The 18,299-nt window shown below is 42.4% G+C and overlaps 1 protein-coding gene across 3 annotated transcripts in view; it reads right to left on the reverse strand.

The window, feature by feature from the left end:
- LOC119178647 (shootin-1) overlaps positions 1-18,299 on the reverse strand; it is a 106,796-nt gene that overhangs the window by 17,041 nt on the left and 71,456 nt on the right. For 2 of the 3 annotated variants that reach the window (XM_075882203.1, XM_075882211.1), the window contains 4 exons: positions 16,576-16,673; positions 15,927-15,983; positions 12,455-12,502; positions 11,636-11,783 (listed from right to left, as the gene is read on the reverse strand). In XM_075882203.1, coding sequence (XP_075738318.1) covers positions 11,636-11,783; positions 12,455-12,502; positions 15,927-15,983; positions 16,576-16,673 — 351 coding nt within the window. The remainder of the gene's footprint in view (positions 1-11,635; positions 11,784-12,454; positions 12,503-15,926; positions 15,984-16,575; positions 16,674-18,299) is intronic. The other variant, XM_075882208.1, reaches the window with a different exon arrangement.

An 18,299-nucleotide genomic window follows, 5' to 3' on the forward strand; every position in this document is an offset into this window, starting at 1 on the left:
AGTTTAAAAAGAGGATCCCTACCGATAAGCATCCCAGGGTGTAGTGGGAGCTGCTGCCGGTAGGGCAGTAAAAAGTGCTTTTTTCGTAGAGCATCTAGCTCATTGCACTGGACGAGGATGTGGAGAACCGTAAGTGGTTCTCCACATCTGTCACAGAATGGTGGAATGCCGGTACATAGGAGACATGAGTGTGTGGAGTGTGTATGTTCTATTCTAAGCCTTGTTAGTGTTACTTCTGTGTGTCGTGATTTTGATAGTGGCGGCCAGTTACCTATTGCGGCTTAATAGCATGGAGTTTATTGTCTGTGTGTCTATCCCACGTGCTCTGCAAATACCCTCTGAGTTTTCGGTTTAGAAACAGTTTCAAGTCAAGTGCAGGGATCGGTATTGATGCATTGGAAGTAGTGTCGTTGGTGAAAGCAGCCAGCTTGTCAGCTAAAACGTTCCATTGTATCTCACAGTGCCTTGGAACCCAGCAGACAACGACATGCTGTTTTGATGTGTACAGTGTGCACAGAAGTGAGTAAAGTGGCACCAGCACGGGGTTCTTGTGTTTTTTAAGAGTTTTCAGGGCTTTGACCACGCTTAGGGAATCTGTAAATAGTACCGCCTTTTGTAATTTTATCTGTTTGATGTGTTTTACGACCACCACTATTGCATAAGCTTCTCCTGTGAAAATCAGGATGAAGAACGCCGGCCTCGGAAAAGGATTGGCCAACCGCTGCATATGACACAGAAGCGTTGGACTTTGACGCATCGGTAAGGAACTCAGGGCATGTGTATTTATGTTGTAGTTCTAGGAAGTATGTATGTATGTATGTGTGCAAGTGGTGCATGCTTTGTGACTTCGACAAAAGAGACATCACAGTCTATAAGCTGCCACTGCCACGGTGGCAGATATGTTGCAGGAGCCATCAAACTGTGTTCAAGAAGAGGCACACCTGTTTCTTCAGCCAGGCCCTTTACACGAAGCGCGTAGGGCTGCCTAAACGAAGGACGGTTCTCGAACAAGCCAGAACAAGACAAATCATTAATTGTGAAATGGGAATGGTGTTTCTTGTCTGCCTTCACCTTCAAAAAGTACAAAAAGAACAGGAAACATCTTTGTAGGTGGAGCGACCATTCATTCGAATCCACGTACAGGCTCTCCACAGGGCTAGTTCGGAAAGCACCCGCAGAGAGGCGAACGCCTAGATGGTGGACAGGGTCGAGAATCTTCAGGGCTGATGATGTTGCCGACTGATAGATTGTAGCACCGTAATCTAGGCATGTGCATACGAGGCTTTTATATAAATTCATTAGACATTTCATGTCACTAACCCATGTAGTGCATGACAACACTTTCAAAATGTTCATTGTTTTTAAGCACTTGTCCTTTAAATACTTAATGTGTGGGATGAAGGTTAGTTTAGTGTCTATTATGAGGCCAAGAAACTTGTGCTCGGCCTTCCCTGACAGAGGTTGACCATGCAGGTCAATGTCAGGGTCAGGATGAAGGCCCCTCTTTCGGCTGAACAAGACACAAGTGCTCTTTTGCGCGTTGAGTATAAACCATTCTCATATGCCCATTGAGATACCTTGTTCAACCCGAGTTGAACCTGACGTTGGCACACTGAGATGTTGCACGATTTGAAACCAATCTGTACATCATCGACATATATGCAATAAAAAATATTGCGTGGGAGAGACAGGTGCAAGGAATTCATTTTAACTATGAAAAGTGTGCAGCTCAATACACCTCCTTGTGGCACTCCTGTTTCTTGAACAAATATTCGAGATAAGACAGTGCCAACTCGGACATGGATTGTTCGGTTGGACAAGTAGTTTTTGATGATTGACAGCATTCTATCCCGCACACCTGCATGTGACAGGTCTCGCAATATGCCAAAGCGCCATGTAGTGTCATATGCCTTTTCCATATCGAGGAACACAGAAAGCAAAAATTGCTTACGAACAAAAGCGTCGCCAATTTGTGCCTCGATACGGACAAGGTTGTCAGTGGTGGACCGAGCCTCTCGAAACCCACATTGGTATGGGTCAAGTAGACCATTCATTTCAAGGAAGTGCATCAGGCACCTGTAAATCATTTTCTCAAAGACCTTGCAAAGACAGCTGGTTAATGCTATTGGCCTATAGCTGGAAACTGAGGCAGGGTCCTTGCCTTGTTTTAGAATTGGGATAACGATAGCTTCCTTCCAGGCTGCGGGTAGCTCGCCGGAAGACCATATCGCATTATACAAGGAGAGGAGAGTTCTTTGGGTTTCAGTGGGTAGGTGTTTTAATGTTTCATATGCCACACGGTCCGGACCTGGGGTAGATTTATTGCAGCAGGTAAGTGAGGCTTGTACTTCAGCGAAACAAAAAGGTTCATTGTATGCTTCATGTGTTGTGGGTTTGCACTCTAATCTCTGTTTTTCTATTGTGGTTTCGTATCTTCAGATCACTTTACTATAGTGTGATGAGCTGGAAACCTTTTCGCAGAGTGCTCCGAGAGTGTTTGCCTGGTCTTCCAAACTCTCCCCTTGTGTGTTCACTAGAGGAAGTGAATGTGCTTTTCGTCCTGCCACCTTACCAACCATGTTCAAGACTCTCGACTCATCTGTGTATGAGTTAATGCCTGATAAAAATTTGTACCAACTTTCCCTTCTCGCCTGTCGGCGCGTCCTCCTTGCTTGCGACTTGACGTTCTTAAAGTTTACAAGATTCTCGGTTGTGGGCGAGTCTCTAAGCAACTTCCATGCCTTGTTTTTTTTTTTTTTTTCAAACATCACGGCACTCATTATTCCACCATGGGACTCGTCATTTGCTTGACGGTCCACATGTTTGGGGAATACATTTCGTTGCTGCATCAACCAAGAAAGCTGTAAAGTAGCACACAGCATCCTCTATGTTCAACGCTGCCATGTCGGTCTAGGGTAATAGAGTCATTTTTTGAAACTTTTCCCAATCGGCTTTGTCACTGAGCCATTTAGGAACTTGTGCAAGACATGTATTTGTTATTGATGTGCTGATAACGATAGGAAAAATGGTCACTACAATATGGATTATTAATGACTTCCCATTTAAGGGGGGACACGGGTCTTAGAAGGCCAAAAATCGCAAAAAAATCAACTTTTTGAAGCTGACATTTTTGAAATCTGCGCCTATTTTTTTTTTTCTGCACTTATCTGAGAAGTTTCTAGCTTCTCTCGTCACTATTTCTGGTGCAAAATCAATTTATAACGTCCCTGTGAGATGAATGTGAGCGCGAATTGACGCTAAAATCGCGCTTTTTCCGCGCCAAACTGTTGCCGTTACACACGAGCTATCGTGTTCATTTCGGTCTCGTTTGGAAGGGTAGTTCTTCATCTTCAATTTCCCGCCACCGCTGGCTCACCTTGCTCATTGGTTTTTTAGCAAAAACGCGTCATCGAGAAGCACTAGCGCACGATTCAATTGGCTGCTTGGGGCACGTGGCCAAACTTAGGCATCCGATTGGCCAAGGGGCGCTTTCGGCGTCTGCTTCACCATCGTGACGCGCACGTACATGCGCCATTTTGTCATGGTGCTACTGACTGCTTGCGGCAGTAAAGAAGTTCCGTGCTACAGTAATTTGTGAAGCGGGTGTGACGGTGGTTCATTCGCTGTGAATTTCAGAAAGATCCCCGGCCTAAAAAGGACCTTGAACTGCGCGACGGTTTGTCAGGGTGGAGTACACCGCGCATCGACCAACAACAGAAAGTCAATCCGTTCGCAGTGAACATGCTCGCGGCCCTCGCAATGGAGACTACTGGCAACAGGTAGACTGCTTTTAACGACGTGTTCACAACGTTGTCGCGTTCTCCGCTCGAGTTCCTTATTTTTAGGCACAGCGCCTATAGAATTTGTGAACTCAATAAAAATTTTAGGTGTGCTGTTTCAAAAAAATATGTCCTGGGACGATCATTTCGACCACGTTCAATCTCACGTGGCTAAAAGTGTAGGTGCTATTGCAAAATTTCGACACATTCTTCCTGTATCGATAAAACTCATGCTGTACAACACGCTTTTTTTATCTCACATAAATTATTGTTTTTTGGTGTGGGGAAATTCCACACAGAGAAATAACCATAGAATATTAATGTTACAAAAAAGGGCTCTTCGGTCCATAGCTAACGTTGAATATCATGCGCACACAAAGGATTTGTTTCATCGTTTTAACGTTGTACCCATAGAAAAATTTTATGATTGGAAACTAGCTATCAGATATAAAAAGGCTGTTTGTAAAAATCAGCATGACCTTCTAAATCTTGCTAATCTAAGAGGAAATGCTCCTTTCTATTCTCTCCGCAAACAAGACTTCTGGAACATCCCCTTCTGCCGAACTGAATACGGACGACAAATGTTACAGTATTGTTTGCCTCACTTGCTAAATACTCTCCTCAGAAGCGAAATAGAAGTAGAGAAACGCAGTATAAGTCATATTAAAAAACACTTCCTGTAACCAATCACCGTAAAAAAAAAAAAAAAAATTTGCTGTACTGTATGAAGAGAGATATATTTACATTGCTTTTGTTTGTTTTTTGCCTGTTGTTTTTGAATAAATTGTTGGGTCAAATCATTATCTCTATCGATTGACTATCGGCATGAACATTTACACATACCCTGTATCATTGTTGTAACGCGCTGGTATGATTCCGTGAGAGTATCTGTGTTAGTATTTTTTTTTTCATGTATGTAATGCGCTAGTTTGTTTTCTGATAGCGTTTTCACATCTTTGTGTGTCTCTACTGTTATGCCTCATATATGGGGGCTTGGGCTTTCCTCAAGCGAATTGTTTCGCTTTTCGCCCAAGCTTGCCCACATCTTCAGGATGTAAATAAACTTTGATTTGATTTGATTTGAAAATGCGGCAGTCTTACGTGAAAAGGAAACTAACACCTCGGCGCTTGTGTAGCCTCGAAATTGATGAGCGAGGGAGCAACTTTAGTTAGCGACACTTACGGGTAACTTATTCTGGACAAGCCGGAAAACATCGCCGCGTTATTCAACAGATCGTGGATGACGCACGCACATTTGTCGCAGATCGCCGTCAGTACAGTCACCGAACTGATCAGCGGCCTCGCGACAGACGAGCGCACGGCAACAACTTGCTACAGGACTAGAAGAAACGACACGCTCGTACAAACAATCAGTCCTATTACATTCCCGGTGCATATAAACTGACTAAAAGTATGTGTGCCATGATATTTTTCCCTCGGAAGAGCGAAATTAAGTTTCAACAGCATTATTCTCGAAGCACAGATTTTGACCACTTTCTTTTGCTTGTATGGTAAAAGTGGACCTAGGACAGCTAGATTTGTAATTGTTTTTGCACAATGTAGCTAAATGTGCACAAAAAACAATGCTCGGAGCCTATTTTTAATGGGCAGCTTCATTTTTTTATTTTAATACAAAGATTTCTGTATTTGGTTAAATGCAATTAACTTTACTGTGCTGTAATTCGAGAAGTATTCGTTCAATTTTTGATCAGCTTGCAGCATTGCACTCCTTAGGCTTTCTAGCATTCATTTATATGCCAATGGCTATGTAATTATAAGTACATACATTTTTACAGTTAAAAATGTTAGAATTCTTTGTTTTCTTCATATTCTCAAAATGTCAATTTTGTACACCCTGCATGAAAACTACTGCAGTATATCTGAAACTATTACAGATAGCAGAATATTTTTTTTTTTGCAGCATGAAGCTATATGTTTAGAGCACACAATATAGGAAACAAATTTTGATTTCTCTTGATGCAAGTTTTTCAAACTAGTCTTTTGTGTGACCACACAATGGCCACATTCAGAGCTGTGAAGTTTAGCATACTCTAAAGTAAGAAATAATGACCCATCCAAAAAAGTGCTTCTTATGTTGCATGTATTATGCTTTCTACTGTCAATCCCTATGTTATTTATAAATTTTTGACAGGTGGTTATTTTTCTATTATGGTAAAAACAATAGAAATTGTTATCTTGATTATTTATTTAACTAATGAAGCTACCGAAAAAATAACTACACTTTCGGAATCCGGAGAACAAACTAAGTAAGCATGCCAACTTCTGTCACACTTGGTTCAAAAATAAATGAGAGAGCCCTAAGAACCATGCCCCCCCTTAAGTAGAGGCAAGAGTCATGGGGATATGCTGAGGTCTATTGTTGAGTACGTATAGTTAGCGATGTTGTCATATGTTGGCTCTTTTTGATTCAGCAGGCACGCACTGGAAGAAAAAAGGAACTGTTCAATCAGGCGACCTCGAGCATCGCAGCGAGAGTCACCCCATAGATTGCTATGTGCATTGAAATCTCCAAGGAGAACATAAGGTTCCGGAAGTTCGTCTAGGAGAGACTCGAATTCATGCTTTTCAAGACAGTGTTGTGGAGGTATGTAGAGAGAGCAGATGGTGACGAGCTTATTCAAAAGAACTGCTTGAACAGCCACCGCCTCAAGGGGTGTTTGTAGTGATAGGTGTGTGCATGCAATCCCTTGATTGACTATAATGGCAACACCACCGGATGGCACAATGGCATCACTCCGGTCCTTCCGAAAACCGACGTAATGACGTAAAAAGTTGGTGTGTTTAGGTTTCAGGTGTGTCTCTTGTACGCACAACATCTTAGGTGTGTGTTTGTGTAAAAGTCCCTGGATATCGTCGAGGTTTCTCAGCAGTCCTCTGACGTTCACACTGTAGTATTTGTGTCATTTTAATGTAGTGTGGTGCCGTGTGTACAGAAGTGTTGTGTTAGGGATTACAAGGCCTTTTGGGGGCCCTGTGATTCGAGGTTTTTCTTTTTTGGCACGCTCCAAGGAGTTGCACCTATCCTTCGGCGTCTGAGGCGCCAGAGGAGAGGGACTTGTATCCATCCCCTCTTGCGAGGTGGTGAATGGTGCCTGCTCGGCAGGCACATTCACAGAACTTTCGGACCTAACTGTGCTTGCAGTGGTTTGAGGTCCAGCAGACACGGGAGTCTGCCGACCCTGTTTGTCAGATGGCGGAGCAGTACAGGCTGCTCCAGCCGGGCGCGCTGGTGGCACTGCCGCGGCCACACTCTGTGTGACATTCGCGGGTGCCGAAACGTGTGGTGCAGTGCCCCAGCACGTCACATCGGCAAAGGAGGGAAAAGACTGGTTGTGTAGTACGAACTGTTGACGTGCTTTTTGGAATGACAGGTTAAAGTTGACCTTAAGTTCTACTATTTGTTTCTCTTTTTTCCATGTGGGGCATGATCGCGAGTAGGCAGCGTGATCTCCTTCACAGTTCGAACAATGAGTTGTTTCTGAGGTGCAGTTGTAGGATATGTGTTGCATGGATGCACACTTTGCGCAAGTGGCGTGCCCTCTGCAACTCTGCGATCCATGCCCGAAATGTTGACACTTGAAACATCGACGAGGATTGGGAATGTATGGTCTTACGCGGAGCTTACAATGACCGGTTTCAATTGATGCTGGTAGGTCACTGGTTTCGAAGGTAATTATTACGTGTTTTGTAGGGGTCTGTTTGTTGTCACGCTTGATTATTATTCTCTCTACCTTCACAACATTTTGGTCTTGCCATCCTTCTAACAGTTCGCTTTCACTCAGATTGATAAGATCGTCATCGGAAATTACCCCACGCACTGTGTTTATAGACCTGTGTGGGCCCACTGAAACAGGAGTGTCCCCAAATGTTACAATTCTGGATAGTTTTTCGTATTGAGTTTTGTTGCGAACCTCCAGAAGAAGATCGGCACTTCTCATCTTTGTCACTTTATAACCTGGGCCTATTGCTTCGGTGAGAGTTTTCGACACAAGAAAAGGTGAAATTGCACGTATTGTCTTCTTTTTATTCTGACTATGAATAACATGGTATTTTGGAAAGGTTGGTTTTGGTGTATTGAGGATGAACGTGTCTTCGGTGTGCCACCTTTTCAGAGAGTGATCAGGAAGCGGGGGAAAGCATTTGCCATAAATAAACTAAAAAATTCGGCAGAGGTTCCAGCCGCCCACCACCGAGCCCAACCAGGGGACATGACAGTAGATGCTAAGCAAGTCCTGTCGACGCCAGCTGTACAGCGCTGCTATAACATAATATAGAATAGCCAAGACTGGGCATCCCCACAAGGTTAACCCTTGCCGCCGAGAAATTTGGAAGTAAACCGAAGAGAGTAGAAGACAGGACAGATAGAAAGTGAAGATAAGGACAAAGATGTAGGAAGAGAGAGATAGGAAAATGCGACTGCCGATTTCCCCTGGGTGGGTCAGCCCAGGGGTGCCGTCTACGTGAAGCCGGGGCCAAAGGGGTGTGTTGCCTCTGCCGGGGGGCCTTAAAGGTCCAATCACCCAGTGTCGGCTCAACTCTCAGGATCTCCTTTTTCCGAACACGGCTCAGCCACGCACAGCTAGGCGTGGGAGGAGATCGAACCCCCCCCCCCCTGTTAGCTCGGGTCTGTGGTATTGCTACACACCAAACACATGATTGCGCAGACGCCCCTGCGGGGGGACACTGTGCAGTTACCCATATCTATGAGCAAACCATCATCCCTGTTGGATGTTGTTATCATCCCTGTTGCCAGCTTTTTTTTAAACAATAATGGTAGCCACTGCTCAAGTGCATCGTGGCTTTTTCTTAACGCTGAATAGCAGGCCAGAAAACGCTTCGAGGCGATCTCTTAGCTTTCCTTCCACAACAGACCTTTCTCTGTTCTCTTTTTTCAAAGCACTGGGATTTAGGGACAAGGAGGGCAAAATAGACTTTAAGCGGGTACAATTAACTAGAAGCAGGTTATCTGATTGGTGGCTAAAGTCAAGGCACGAGTGAAAATTAAACCCTTCAGAGCAAAGTACTTTCGAAAAATATTACCTATAATGTGACCAGTTATGACCTCGGATTGTCACTATGGGTGTGGAAAGGTGATTTCAATGTTTATATGTTGATGGTATGTAAGAGTGTAAGCTCTGATAATCAGAATGCAAATGTTACAGATTCACATTCTGAGAGCATTGCTTGATTTCACAGGTAAGAGATGACCACATCAATAATAAAAAAGGCACTGATGGACCATTTACCCTATTTTCTACAGTCAAGGGTCCGACGAAATGCCGTCTGGTCGGGGACAAACATGGTGCAAAAATAACAAAAACGCCGAACAAGGTAAAACACACCACAATTAAAACGACGTTTCTAGGCTTATGCAAATAGTGAATTTTTGGTTCGAAGCGAATAGTGATTTAGATCCAATAATTTTGAATCGAATTAGAATGGTATGTGTGAAATACAAAAAAAAAAGGAATATTTATCATGACCCAACTAGCCTGCACAATAGTATTTATTTTGAATTGAAATAGGGGCTCTATGCAAATGCCATTTATTTTTTCATTCAAAGGAAGTCGAAACAACCTTGAGTGCTAGTTTCGGTAGGATGCGAGTGATAACTTGTAAGATACTTAATGTTCTAAAATTTATTATACTTGGGTCATATAAGCCGTCATAATGAGCTTAATAAAATGAAGAATTGATTTGAGGGTAACATGTTCCTATAAAGGGGCCCTGTAACACTTTTTCAAGTAGCCATGGAGCCAGTAAACATGCTTGTTGCCTCACAAATTTACCGCCGTAAAGTTTCTAGAATCAGTCCAGTAAAAATTTGTCGCACGTTGTAATTGCATTGTCTCTTTTCGTCTTGACCAAATAGCTGGAAGCTAAGCAGGGAGGAAGGGCACGGCGAAAGAAAATACTCCATACGCACCTCGTGACCTTGAACACCTCTTTTGTTTCTTTGAATGCGCGGATTTTTAGTGCGATCGCACACGTATTCGTGGACAAGCCGCAGCCCCGATAATAAAGAGCGCACCATGCTCAAATCAGCCAATGCCTGTGACCAGAGCTGTATATTTCTTCTTGGCTGTGACCAGTGATTGTTGAGCTCGTTGTGTCATTTGCCGAGGAAAGAAAGCAATTTTTAGCTTTGAAATTTTATTGTGAATTACAGGCCACGTGCTGCACTACAATATTTAACTCGCGGGCTTTCGGTAGCCTCGACTACCGATCGGCAGCGTTTTAGGACTATGTTCAGTTAATGTTGCAGGGCCCCTTTAAATTTGTGGGGGGGCTTCACAGCAAAGCAACTTTTCTTTGAGTGAATGTTTTCTTTCTTTCGCATTCCTACATTGCAGTGAAACCACCTTTACAGGCAGTGCCCTGCAAACTAATATACATTTATTTGGTCATTTTGAATACTTCGAAAATATTTGATAACTTAAATCCGAATCAAAGAGAATTAGAATACTCAACTATTTGTTCGAATATTCGCAGAAGCTTAGACGTTTGGGCTCCCTACAAGAGAGCCTTGTTCACAATGACTGCAAATGGCATAGTACGCTGTTCTTATGCACGTGTCATCACGTGTTGCAGACATCGTGTGTACAAAGGGGGAGTGTCCCAATATTTCTGTTCATCGTATGCCCAGTTGTCTGAATGGCCACAGATTCTATGTGCGATCGCAGAAACAATTTTCTTTCCGTGGCAATGGTGCAGGCTTTATCCCAGTCTATTGTGTCCTGTAGATGCAACACGCTCTGCGAGTGCATTAGAAGCTGCTTTTTTGTTCCTGACGTCATGAAAATGTTCCCGGAGCCTTTTCTTGTAATTACCTGGCTTGCCAATACGTACGTATTCGCAGTCCTTGTGGAATTTTCTAACTACATTGGAAAAAATGTGTCTGTCCAACTTATCCTTGATATTTGTGAGACGACCTCATAGCTTTCGTGCCGGAACGTGAGCCACTTGGATAACGTAGCTGCGCAAGACCCGAGCGAGAGTTTCACTGAAGCATAGAAAGTAAGGCACCGATGTGCGCTTTGTTGAAATTGTGTGCGATTGAGCTGGGCACTGCAGTTGTTGCTACACCGAGTTCATGAAGGAAGGCGGGTATCCGCAAGCAGCCAGCTCCTGTCGAACGGGTCTCCACATCCTATAGTGCGTCTTCTTGCTTAGAGAAAACCCGGCAAGCACGCTTTACGAGTGCAGACACAACAGAACCTTTATGGCAGGAGGGCTGCACAGAATTGAAGTTCAGGAAATGATTGATATTGAGCGGTTGGGGGCCCTGTGTAGGTAAGCTGAAAGCTTGTTCAGAGGTGACCTTGTAAAATTAACAATAGGGCAGATTGGGACACCAGTCCTGTGATTGGGACACCAGTCCTGTTGTGTCTACGGGACACAACATGCTATCAACTGGGATAAAGCTTGCGTCATTGCCATGGAAATCAAGTTGTTTCTGCGATTGCACATAGAATCTCTGGCCATTCAGACTACTGTGCATATGCTGAACAGAAATATTAAGAAACTCCCCCCTGTGTACACTTGATGTCTTCAACACAGGATGACACGTGCATAAGAAGAGCGCACTACGCCATTTGCAGTCGTTGCGAACAAGACTTCCATGCAGGGAGCGGAAACGTCTTTTTAATTTTTGTGTGTTTTACCTTGGTGGGCATTCTCGTTATCTTTTTACCCTATTTTCATTTTAAGAAGCAAGGAGGACTCGTGATGCAAACTTCTTCTGGGGATGATCTATATAAATGAGCGTTCAGATAATTGTTCTCAGTCGTTACAAACTATACCCGAGAGGCAGTGAAGAAGGCCGACATTCTCACCCTCAGCTCTGTGACGGAGGTTCTTGGATTGGAAGAGGCGCTCCAGCTCACTCTGTTCTTCCCGGCTGCTGGAAGAACTGCTGGCAAGGGAGTCCATTGAGTCACACTGGCGCACCCCTCGGGAGCTCTTTTGACGCTTAATGTCACCCTGCAAGCCACAACTTAAGTACTCAGTGCCTCGCCTTGTGCCAAAGATTCGAGTGCAAGTTAAAATGTGCAAATTACAATGTTATCATTGTGCATAATGAACCTTTTATGATGGTTTCAAAGACACATTAATTAGCAGCTGGCAACGACTGGTTAGCTGTTGCTCTCATCGGTATGTGCTGTGCTTTCCTGTGCTCCCTGCGTCAAATGCTCCATCACGCAATATTTTTGCTCTATCCAATAAAATTCTGAGAACTGGCTAATCTCCCTGTTCTTCCTCCTTCCTTCCTCCTCCTCCTCATCAAAAGTAAGTGTTGTTCCAGCCTATTACATCTTCTCTGCATATGCACACAATCTTATGATGCAAAGTTTTCACAGCTGTGCAACTTGACCAGGCTAATTCCTACTACAACTTCTTTCCTGCTTTTTTTAAAGCATTGTCGTTTTAAAACTGATTTACATTTATCCTAACGGCAACAATCTTTGGCAACAGCTTGCAAACAGGCAGCCTCAGAGTTGTAGTTTTGTTCCAAGCCTTATATCTTCTGTGCACTAGCATCGCAAGTGTGCGCTCATGTTCCAATTATATGCACACTTCCATACTGCAATATAAGGAAAGAAAACACCCCAACACCATGAAGATGCAAGCTATAAAAACGTGCACTGACGCACCCGCTCGCCAAAACAGGCTTCCACAGGAGAGTGTGGGGCTGCGTGTTTCTGAAAAGGTCCATTCATATGTTAGCCATACCTTTTGTGAGTTCATGACAAAGTTCTTGAAGTTTTTTTTTTTTGGCTCGCCTTCAGTGAGATGAATCATGACATATTTTAGTTGCTGGGAAGTTCACACTTTGTAGTATGTGTCTAATAAGCATCTGCTATTACGAGTGGCTCCTCTTCAGGCTATATCTTGAAGGAACATTGAAAGCTTGCATATCTTAAAGGGGCCCTGCAACACTTCTTGAGCACGGTCAGAAAACATTGCCAATCGGTAGTAGAGGCTCCCAAGAACACGCGAGCCAAATGTTATAGCGCAGCTTGTGGCCTGGAATTCACAATAATTTATCGAAGTCAGCCAAAAATTGCTTTCTCTTCCCTCGACAAATGATGGAAGACGCAAAAAAATCACTCGTAGAATACCCATCTATCAGCAATTGGTTGATTTAATCAAGGCGTGCTTGGTCGTTACAGCGTTTCCGATAGGCGATGGGTGAGCCCAATCACTTGGACCCATTATTTGAGCAGGTATTGATTTTGATTGCCGCAAAAGGTCACCACTTGTCCATGCGTGCGCACGGGATCGCACCGAAAAATCCACGTACTCGAAAAAAACATAAAAAATGCTCAAGGTCACGAAGCGCGTGACGTTTTTTGTTTGCCCATCCCTCCCTGCTTAACCTCCAGGGCTTTCGTCGGGGCGAAAGAGGAGAGAATGCAATTGCAACTTGTGACAAATCTTTCTAATTTCGCTCGTACTGGACGAATTCTTAAAATTTTTCCGGCGTTGAACTTATGATGCAATAAGCTGTTCCAGTTAATTAATTCTATGGTTACTCAAAAAAGTGTTTCAGGGCCCATTTAAGGAAACATTATTTCAATAAGGTTGCAGTGCTAATTTCCAGAAACAAAACATTCTCAAACTGTAAAGATTATCAGAAAACATACAACTTAGCAGACACATCCAGCTGCACTACAGGTCTTTGGGCTTGCTCGTAAGACATTGCAGAGTTGAAAAACACCCGTACACTATGACAGTCAGTATTTCTCCAGAACAAGGACGACAACAGACAACCTGTTTGCAAAAGGAATATAGTTCCCAGCTCACGCTCCCACAAGAATACATAGGACAGTGGCCTGGAGATTTTTGACCCCCCCTGCACCTACACAAATTTATTTACACCAGTCCAGCACAGTTCTTCCAAAACTATGAAATCAATCCCTTTGTTCAAGATTTGAAATTTTGACAAGTTAAAGATAAAAACTTAACTGAACAACAACAAGAAACCAAAATTAGATGTTTCTAAGGTTCATGCAAGTCCTGTGATCATTATCGTCGGGTCGTTTTATGTCGACTGCAGAACAAGTATGTCTTCCAGCCATCTCCAAATTTCCAAGGCACATCACAACTTTTGATATTTCTATACCGCCACTGACTGTGTTTCCCTTGTGCTTACACCTATCCTGTTACTCTAACACACCAGGAATTACCTGCTGTGCGCATGACAGGATTTGGTCAAAGTCTCCAGTCAGCACAGCTTTGGTTGGTCGGACTGCAGTAAAGTTTTTCTGAAAAGTGGTGCATGAGTGCTCCATCTCACAAGTCATCTGTCAAGGTCCCAAAGGCTGAGTGAACTTTGTGTATCTGTCTCTGCTGGAAACCATATTTCTGCATGCCTAATGTTGCACCTTACATTATTGTGAGAATCCGAGAAGCTACACAATACATTTGCTCACTTCTGCTTGCACTGCTTAACATGTCAGCGTTGCGAAAGCCAGTGTTTGGGGTAATCGAGTGATATGTGGTTGTGCATAGCACCATGCTCGTTCACTCAGTTTGCATGCGAATGCTTACTAAGATAAGTAGGTCTTATAAAACTAAGAAAACATTTATAATGCTATCACTATTAGTGCTTCACTTGTCAGGTGAAAAAGTTTTTTTTTTAGCAAGTATAATGCCAAAGAAATCTAAACAATTGATAGTTTGGAATTTCTTGCAGTTCCCCACTGCCAATATAATAGAATGTCTAAACCATAGATTGTTTTGAGTTGCTTGCAGTTACCTACTGCCTATTTAATGAGTGTGAGCAGCCTGTGATAAAATTGACGGCAATGTTTTTGACAAACCAATGCAGAGCAGTGACCAAAATTCATCACACCATGCGGGACCTTGTTTTAGTTTTCAGACATACCCTGAGTGTGCACTGTTGTCAAACATCAAAAGAGGTGAGTGTGTGTGCTGTAATTAATGTTGCCATCTTGCTTTCATGCAATTCTAAACTGCAGCTCTTTTGTTTGTCGAACATGCAATGGATTAAATGTTGAATGTTCAGTGGATAGATTGAAAAGCAAGTGGCTTGGTTTAGTGAAGATAGAATTTGCTGCTGTGTGGCTCTGCACTAATCACGGCAAGGCACAGCGACAAAAAAGGTGCAATAGCTTCATTTACTTAACCTTATCACAATGATTTAGACCAAAGCCTCTTTTATTTCTTTCCATGCCAGTGCAAGCGCGCGCTTATCAACGGGAGCCATCAGTCCATCTTAGTTCAGGGCGTGGTCGTGATGAAACGCTACATGATGGGTAGCGCTGATTGCGCCGCGCATGTTTCCGCGCACTTTTCCCCAGAGATGCGATAGACGTGTTTCCCACTACAATATCATATGTCTGTCAGATTTGTTGCTTCGTGCTCCTTTTTTTGCGGCTCAGAGTAACACCCCCACTGCATCACGGCGCAGCACTTGTAGTTGCGTTGCACTGACGCTTCCCCATTGGTTGCCTGCATAGCACCAAGAACGGCTATCTTAAAACACCGCATCTTTTCAAGAGCCAGCGTGACCGCCAACATAGTGAACACCAGGAATTCAAGAAGCTGCTTTACGAATCTGTAAACAACTGAACAAAAAATTACTTCATATTACTCCTGTTGTGAGGCACTGCTTGAGGGGCTTCTTCCCCACGACCACAAAGCGCATGTGAAGGCTAGGCGATGGGCAAGAGCAGCAAAGGGCTACAGGAGAGAATGGTAAAGGGCTAGATCGGGAGCATCTGGCTGGCTATAATAAAATAGAGAAAGCGTTATTTAGACCAGAATTTCTTTCGACTTTATGCATACCATGCGACTGATCTGAAGAGGACTTAGTCGGGGCAGTATTGTACCAACAATATGAGAGCTGCCTAAATATTGGGCTTGCCAAAGTTGATTTCATGTGCATAATTGAAATTAGCTTGTTTTCGTACTGCTCTATTAAGCAAACATTTTTCGCAACACCTATTTTTTTTTTTTAAGCCATATCTTACCATACTAGGCATGAAAGGTCTATTAATTTCACCATGATGAATTTCAATAAAATGAAGTTAATTGCTGATTTTTATCTATACTCTTTAATATTGAAGTTTAACTGTACAGCTGAGCAGTGTAACTCACCAGTATGCTGAGGACTTCGTTGACAGCTGGCTCTGAAGATGACTTCTCCTCCAGATCCTAATTGGTGGGAAATAATGGGTGTTAATAGGGCATTACAATTACACTACGTGCCATGCACGATGTAATAAGATGGTGCATCAAACAAAACAAATGCAATAACATATTTAACACAAGTTCACTTATTACATCTGCCAAACAATAAATGTCTATTCATTAGTTTTCTGAAAAAAATTTTAATGCTGCAAAAAACCAAAAAAAAATGCTACCGATTGGAATCTTCAAAGGGCAAGCGTATAGGCTATGTGTTTTAACTATTGCAAGAGTACCGTCAAATAATTAACTAATAAAACTAACAGACAATTAAGCCAATGATAATGCAGCAGACATTATTTATCATTTGTTAAATGAACTGTAATAATGCTCACTTGAAGTGAAATAAATTAAAGAGCTAAAATAATCCCCCTTTCTGTCAGTGGGATACTATTACGTGCAACTTCAAACTTATTTGTTTTTAAGCAGTCTCTATAATTTGTTTATATCTCAGCCGCACCTCTTCAGAGATAATGTTAATAACTGTCCCCTGAACGACATTAGACCATAAAACAAGCACTTGTGTGGCACATTTAATGCAGACATAAAAAGAACAGACCTCTTCTATGATGGGTCGCGCAGTGGGTCGCAAGTGGACGCCCTTCTTAATCTGCTCAATCATCTCCTCCATCAGCTTCGCCTGCAGCTGATCTTCCTCTGTGAGTGAAAACATGTGCGGGCTTCTCGTATGTACAATGATTCACAGTGAATGGGCATATCTATAGAGTGATACCCTCTTCAGTCCCTGTGGGGCCATTGATTCGAGCAAGAGTACTTAATTCTGAAACATGGTGAGGGAAATCGACCAAATAAAAGCTAAAAAAATGGCAGTTTAGATTGTGAACAAGGCTTCTGTGTGAAGGCTGAAATGCTGTTTTCTTTTAAGCTTTTTATTTGGTCGGTGTACTTCGCTTCTTTCATCACGTTTCTTCCTGAAGAGACAGATTTCTGCCGAACTCTTGTTTTAATTTATTTCGTAGCAAATATTTTTTACCTTCAACTTGAATTTCTTACAGATAAAGCATTGCTTTATTTAGGCTCAATGAAATGGCGGTCCACTTCTAGTATAGGTGACTTATGGCTGGTTTCAAAACAGCATTTCTCAGACGTGTCCCCTTTTTCATCTTTCTAGCACGCAAATAGAATTTTCTGTAGTTTATTTTCACTCAGTGTGTGTGGCAGTCCTGCTGAATGATCTCCGATTAGGTTGAAATGAATTTTCATACACAATCTGTGCTCTAAATTGCAGTTAAGAGCTGCTTAATTAATTAGATGAATTGTCATTATTTAGTGTTTGTAAAATAAGTATATTTAGCCAGATTTTTCATTGATCCTGCAAAACAAGAGTTTTGTTGTTATCTTGTATGCTCAAGAGCAATGTAAAGAAGTTTGAAATTAATTGACCTGGCACAGCCTTCTTCATTCTGAGGAGAATACAGAAGAGCTGTAAAGACCTTTTCAAGAACTTCCTTGGCATTTCCATAATGCCTTACTAGGCTATTGTGATCATGTGTTATAACACACTGCCACATGCCATGTACAGCAGCATCTCACCTCATGCGCTTTATATTCTTGTAATTCAAAAACTGGGTTGCAACGTAGAAACACTTGGGCTGCAAAATAGAAATCTCTTCGTGCGTTTTTTAGCAGCACAATTTTTGAAGTTTAATTAGCACGTCATTCAAAGTAGTGGCAAAGCAAGCTTTAACTAATGCTTCATACTATCAAATGGTAGTGATGTTGAGAAAAAAAAGCACTTCTAAGTATCTGAGTTATGGATCTAACTGGGCCCATTGGTGTAATCTTAAAGAGTTTTCAGGATGACAAAGGGTTAAAGTGTTCGGCACAGTCAAATTAGATGAGAGTATCTTGCTGTAGTTTTGCGGACAATATTACAGAAATGCAGGATACAATAGCATCTTGTGCTTAGTGAAAACAGAATGAAAGTGATAAGTCCTGTGTGAAAGAGATGCAAAAAGCAAGCAGCATCTTGTGCTTAGTGAAAACAGAATGAAAGCGATAAGTCCTGTGTGAAAGAGATGCAAAAAGCAAAACAATAAATAGTACTACTGATGTACTATTTTTTGATGTACTGATGTACTGATGTACTATTGTTTCAGTAGTACTATAATAGTACTACTGAAACAATAAAAGACTACTGATGCGAATAACTAAAGTAAGTTGAGCAGAAATAAAGCGATATTCAGCACGAAGTGACACGAGGATGAGACCCCTTTTCATTCTAGTGTTACTTAGCACTAAATATCACTTCGTGTCTACTAC

This window comes from Rhipicephalus microplus, chromosome 1 (genome assembly GCF_043290135.1).
Source record: "Rhipicephalus microplus isolate Deutch F79 chromosome 1, USDA_Rmic, whole genome shotgun sequence".
Taxonomy (NCBI): Eukaryota; Metazoa; Arthropoda; class Arachnida; order Ixodida; family Ixodidae; genus Rhipicephalus; species Rhipicephalus microplus.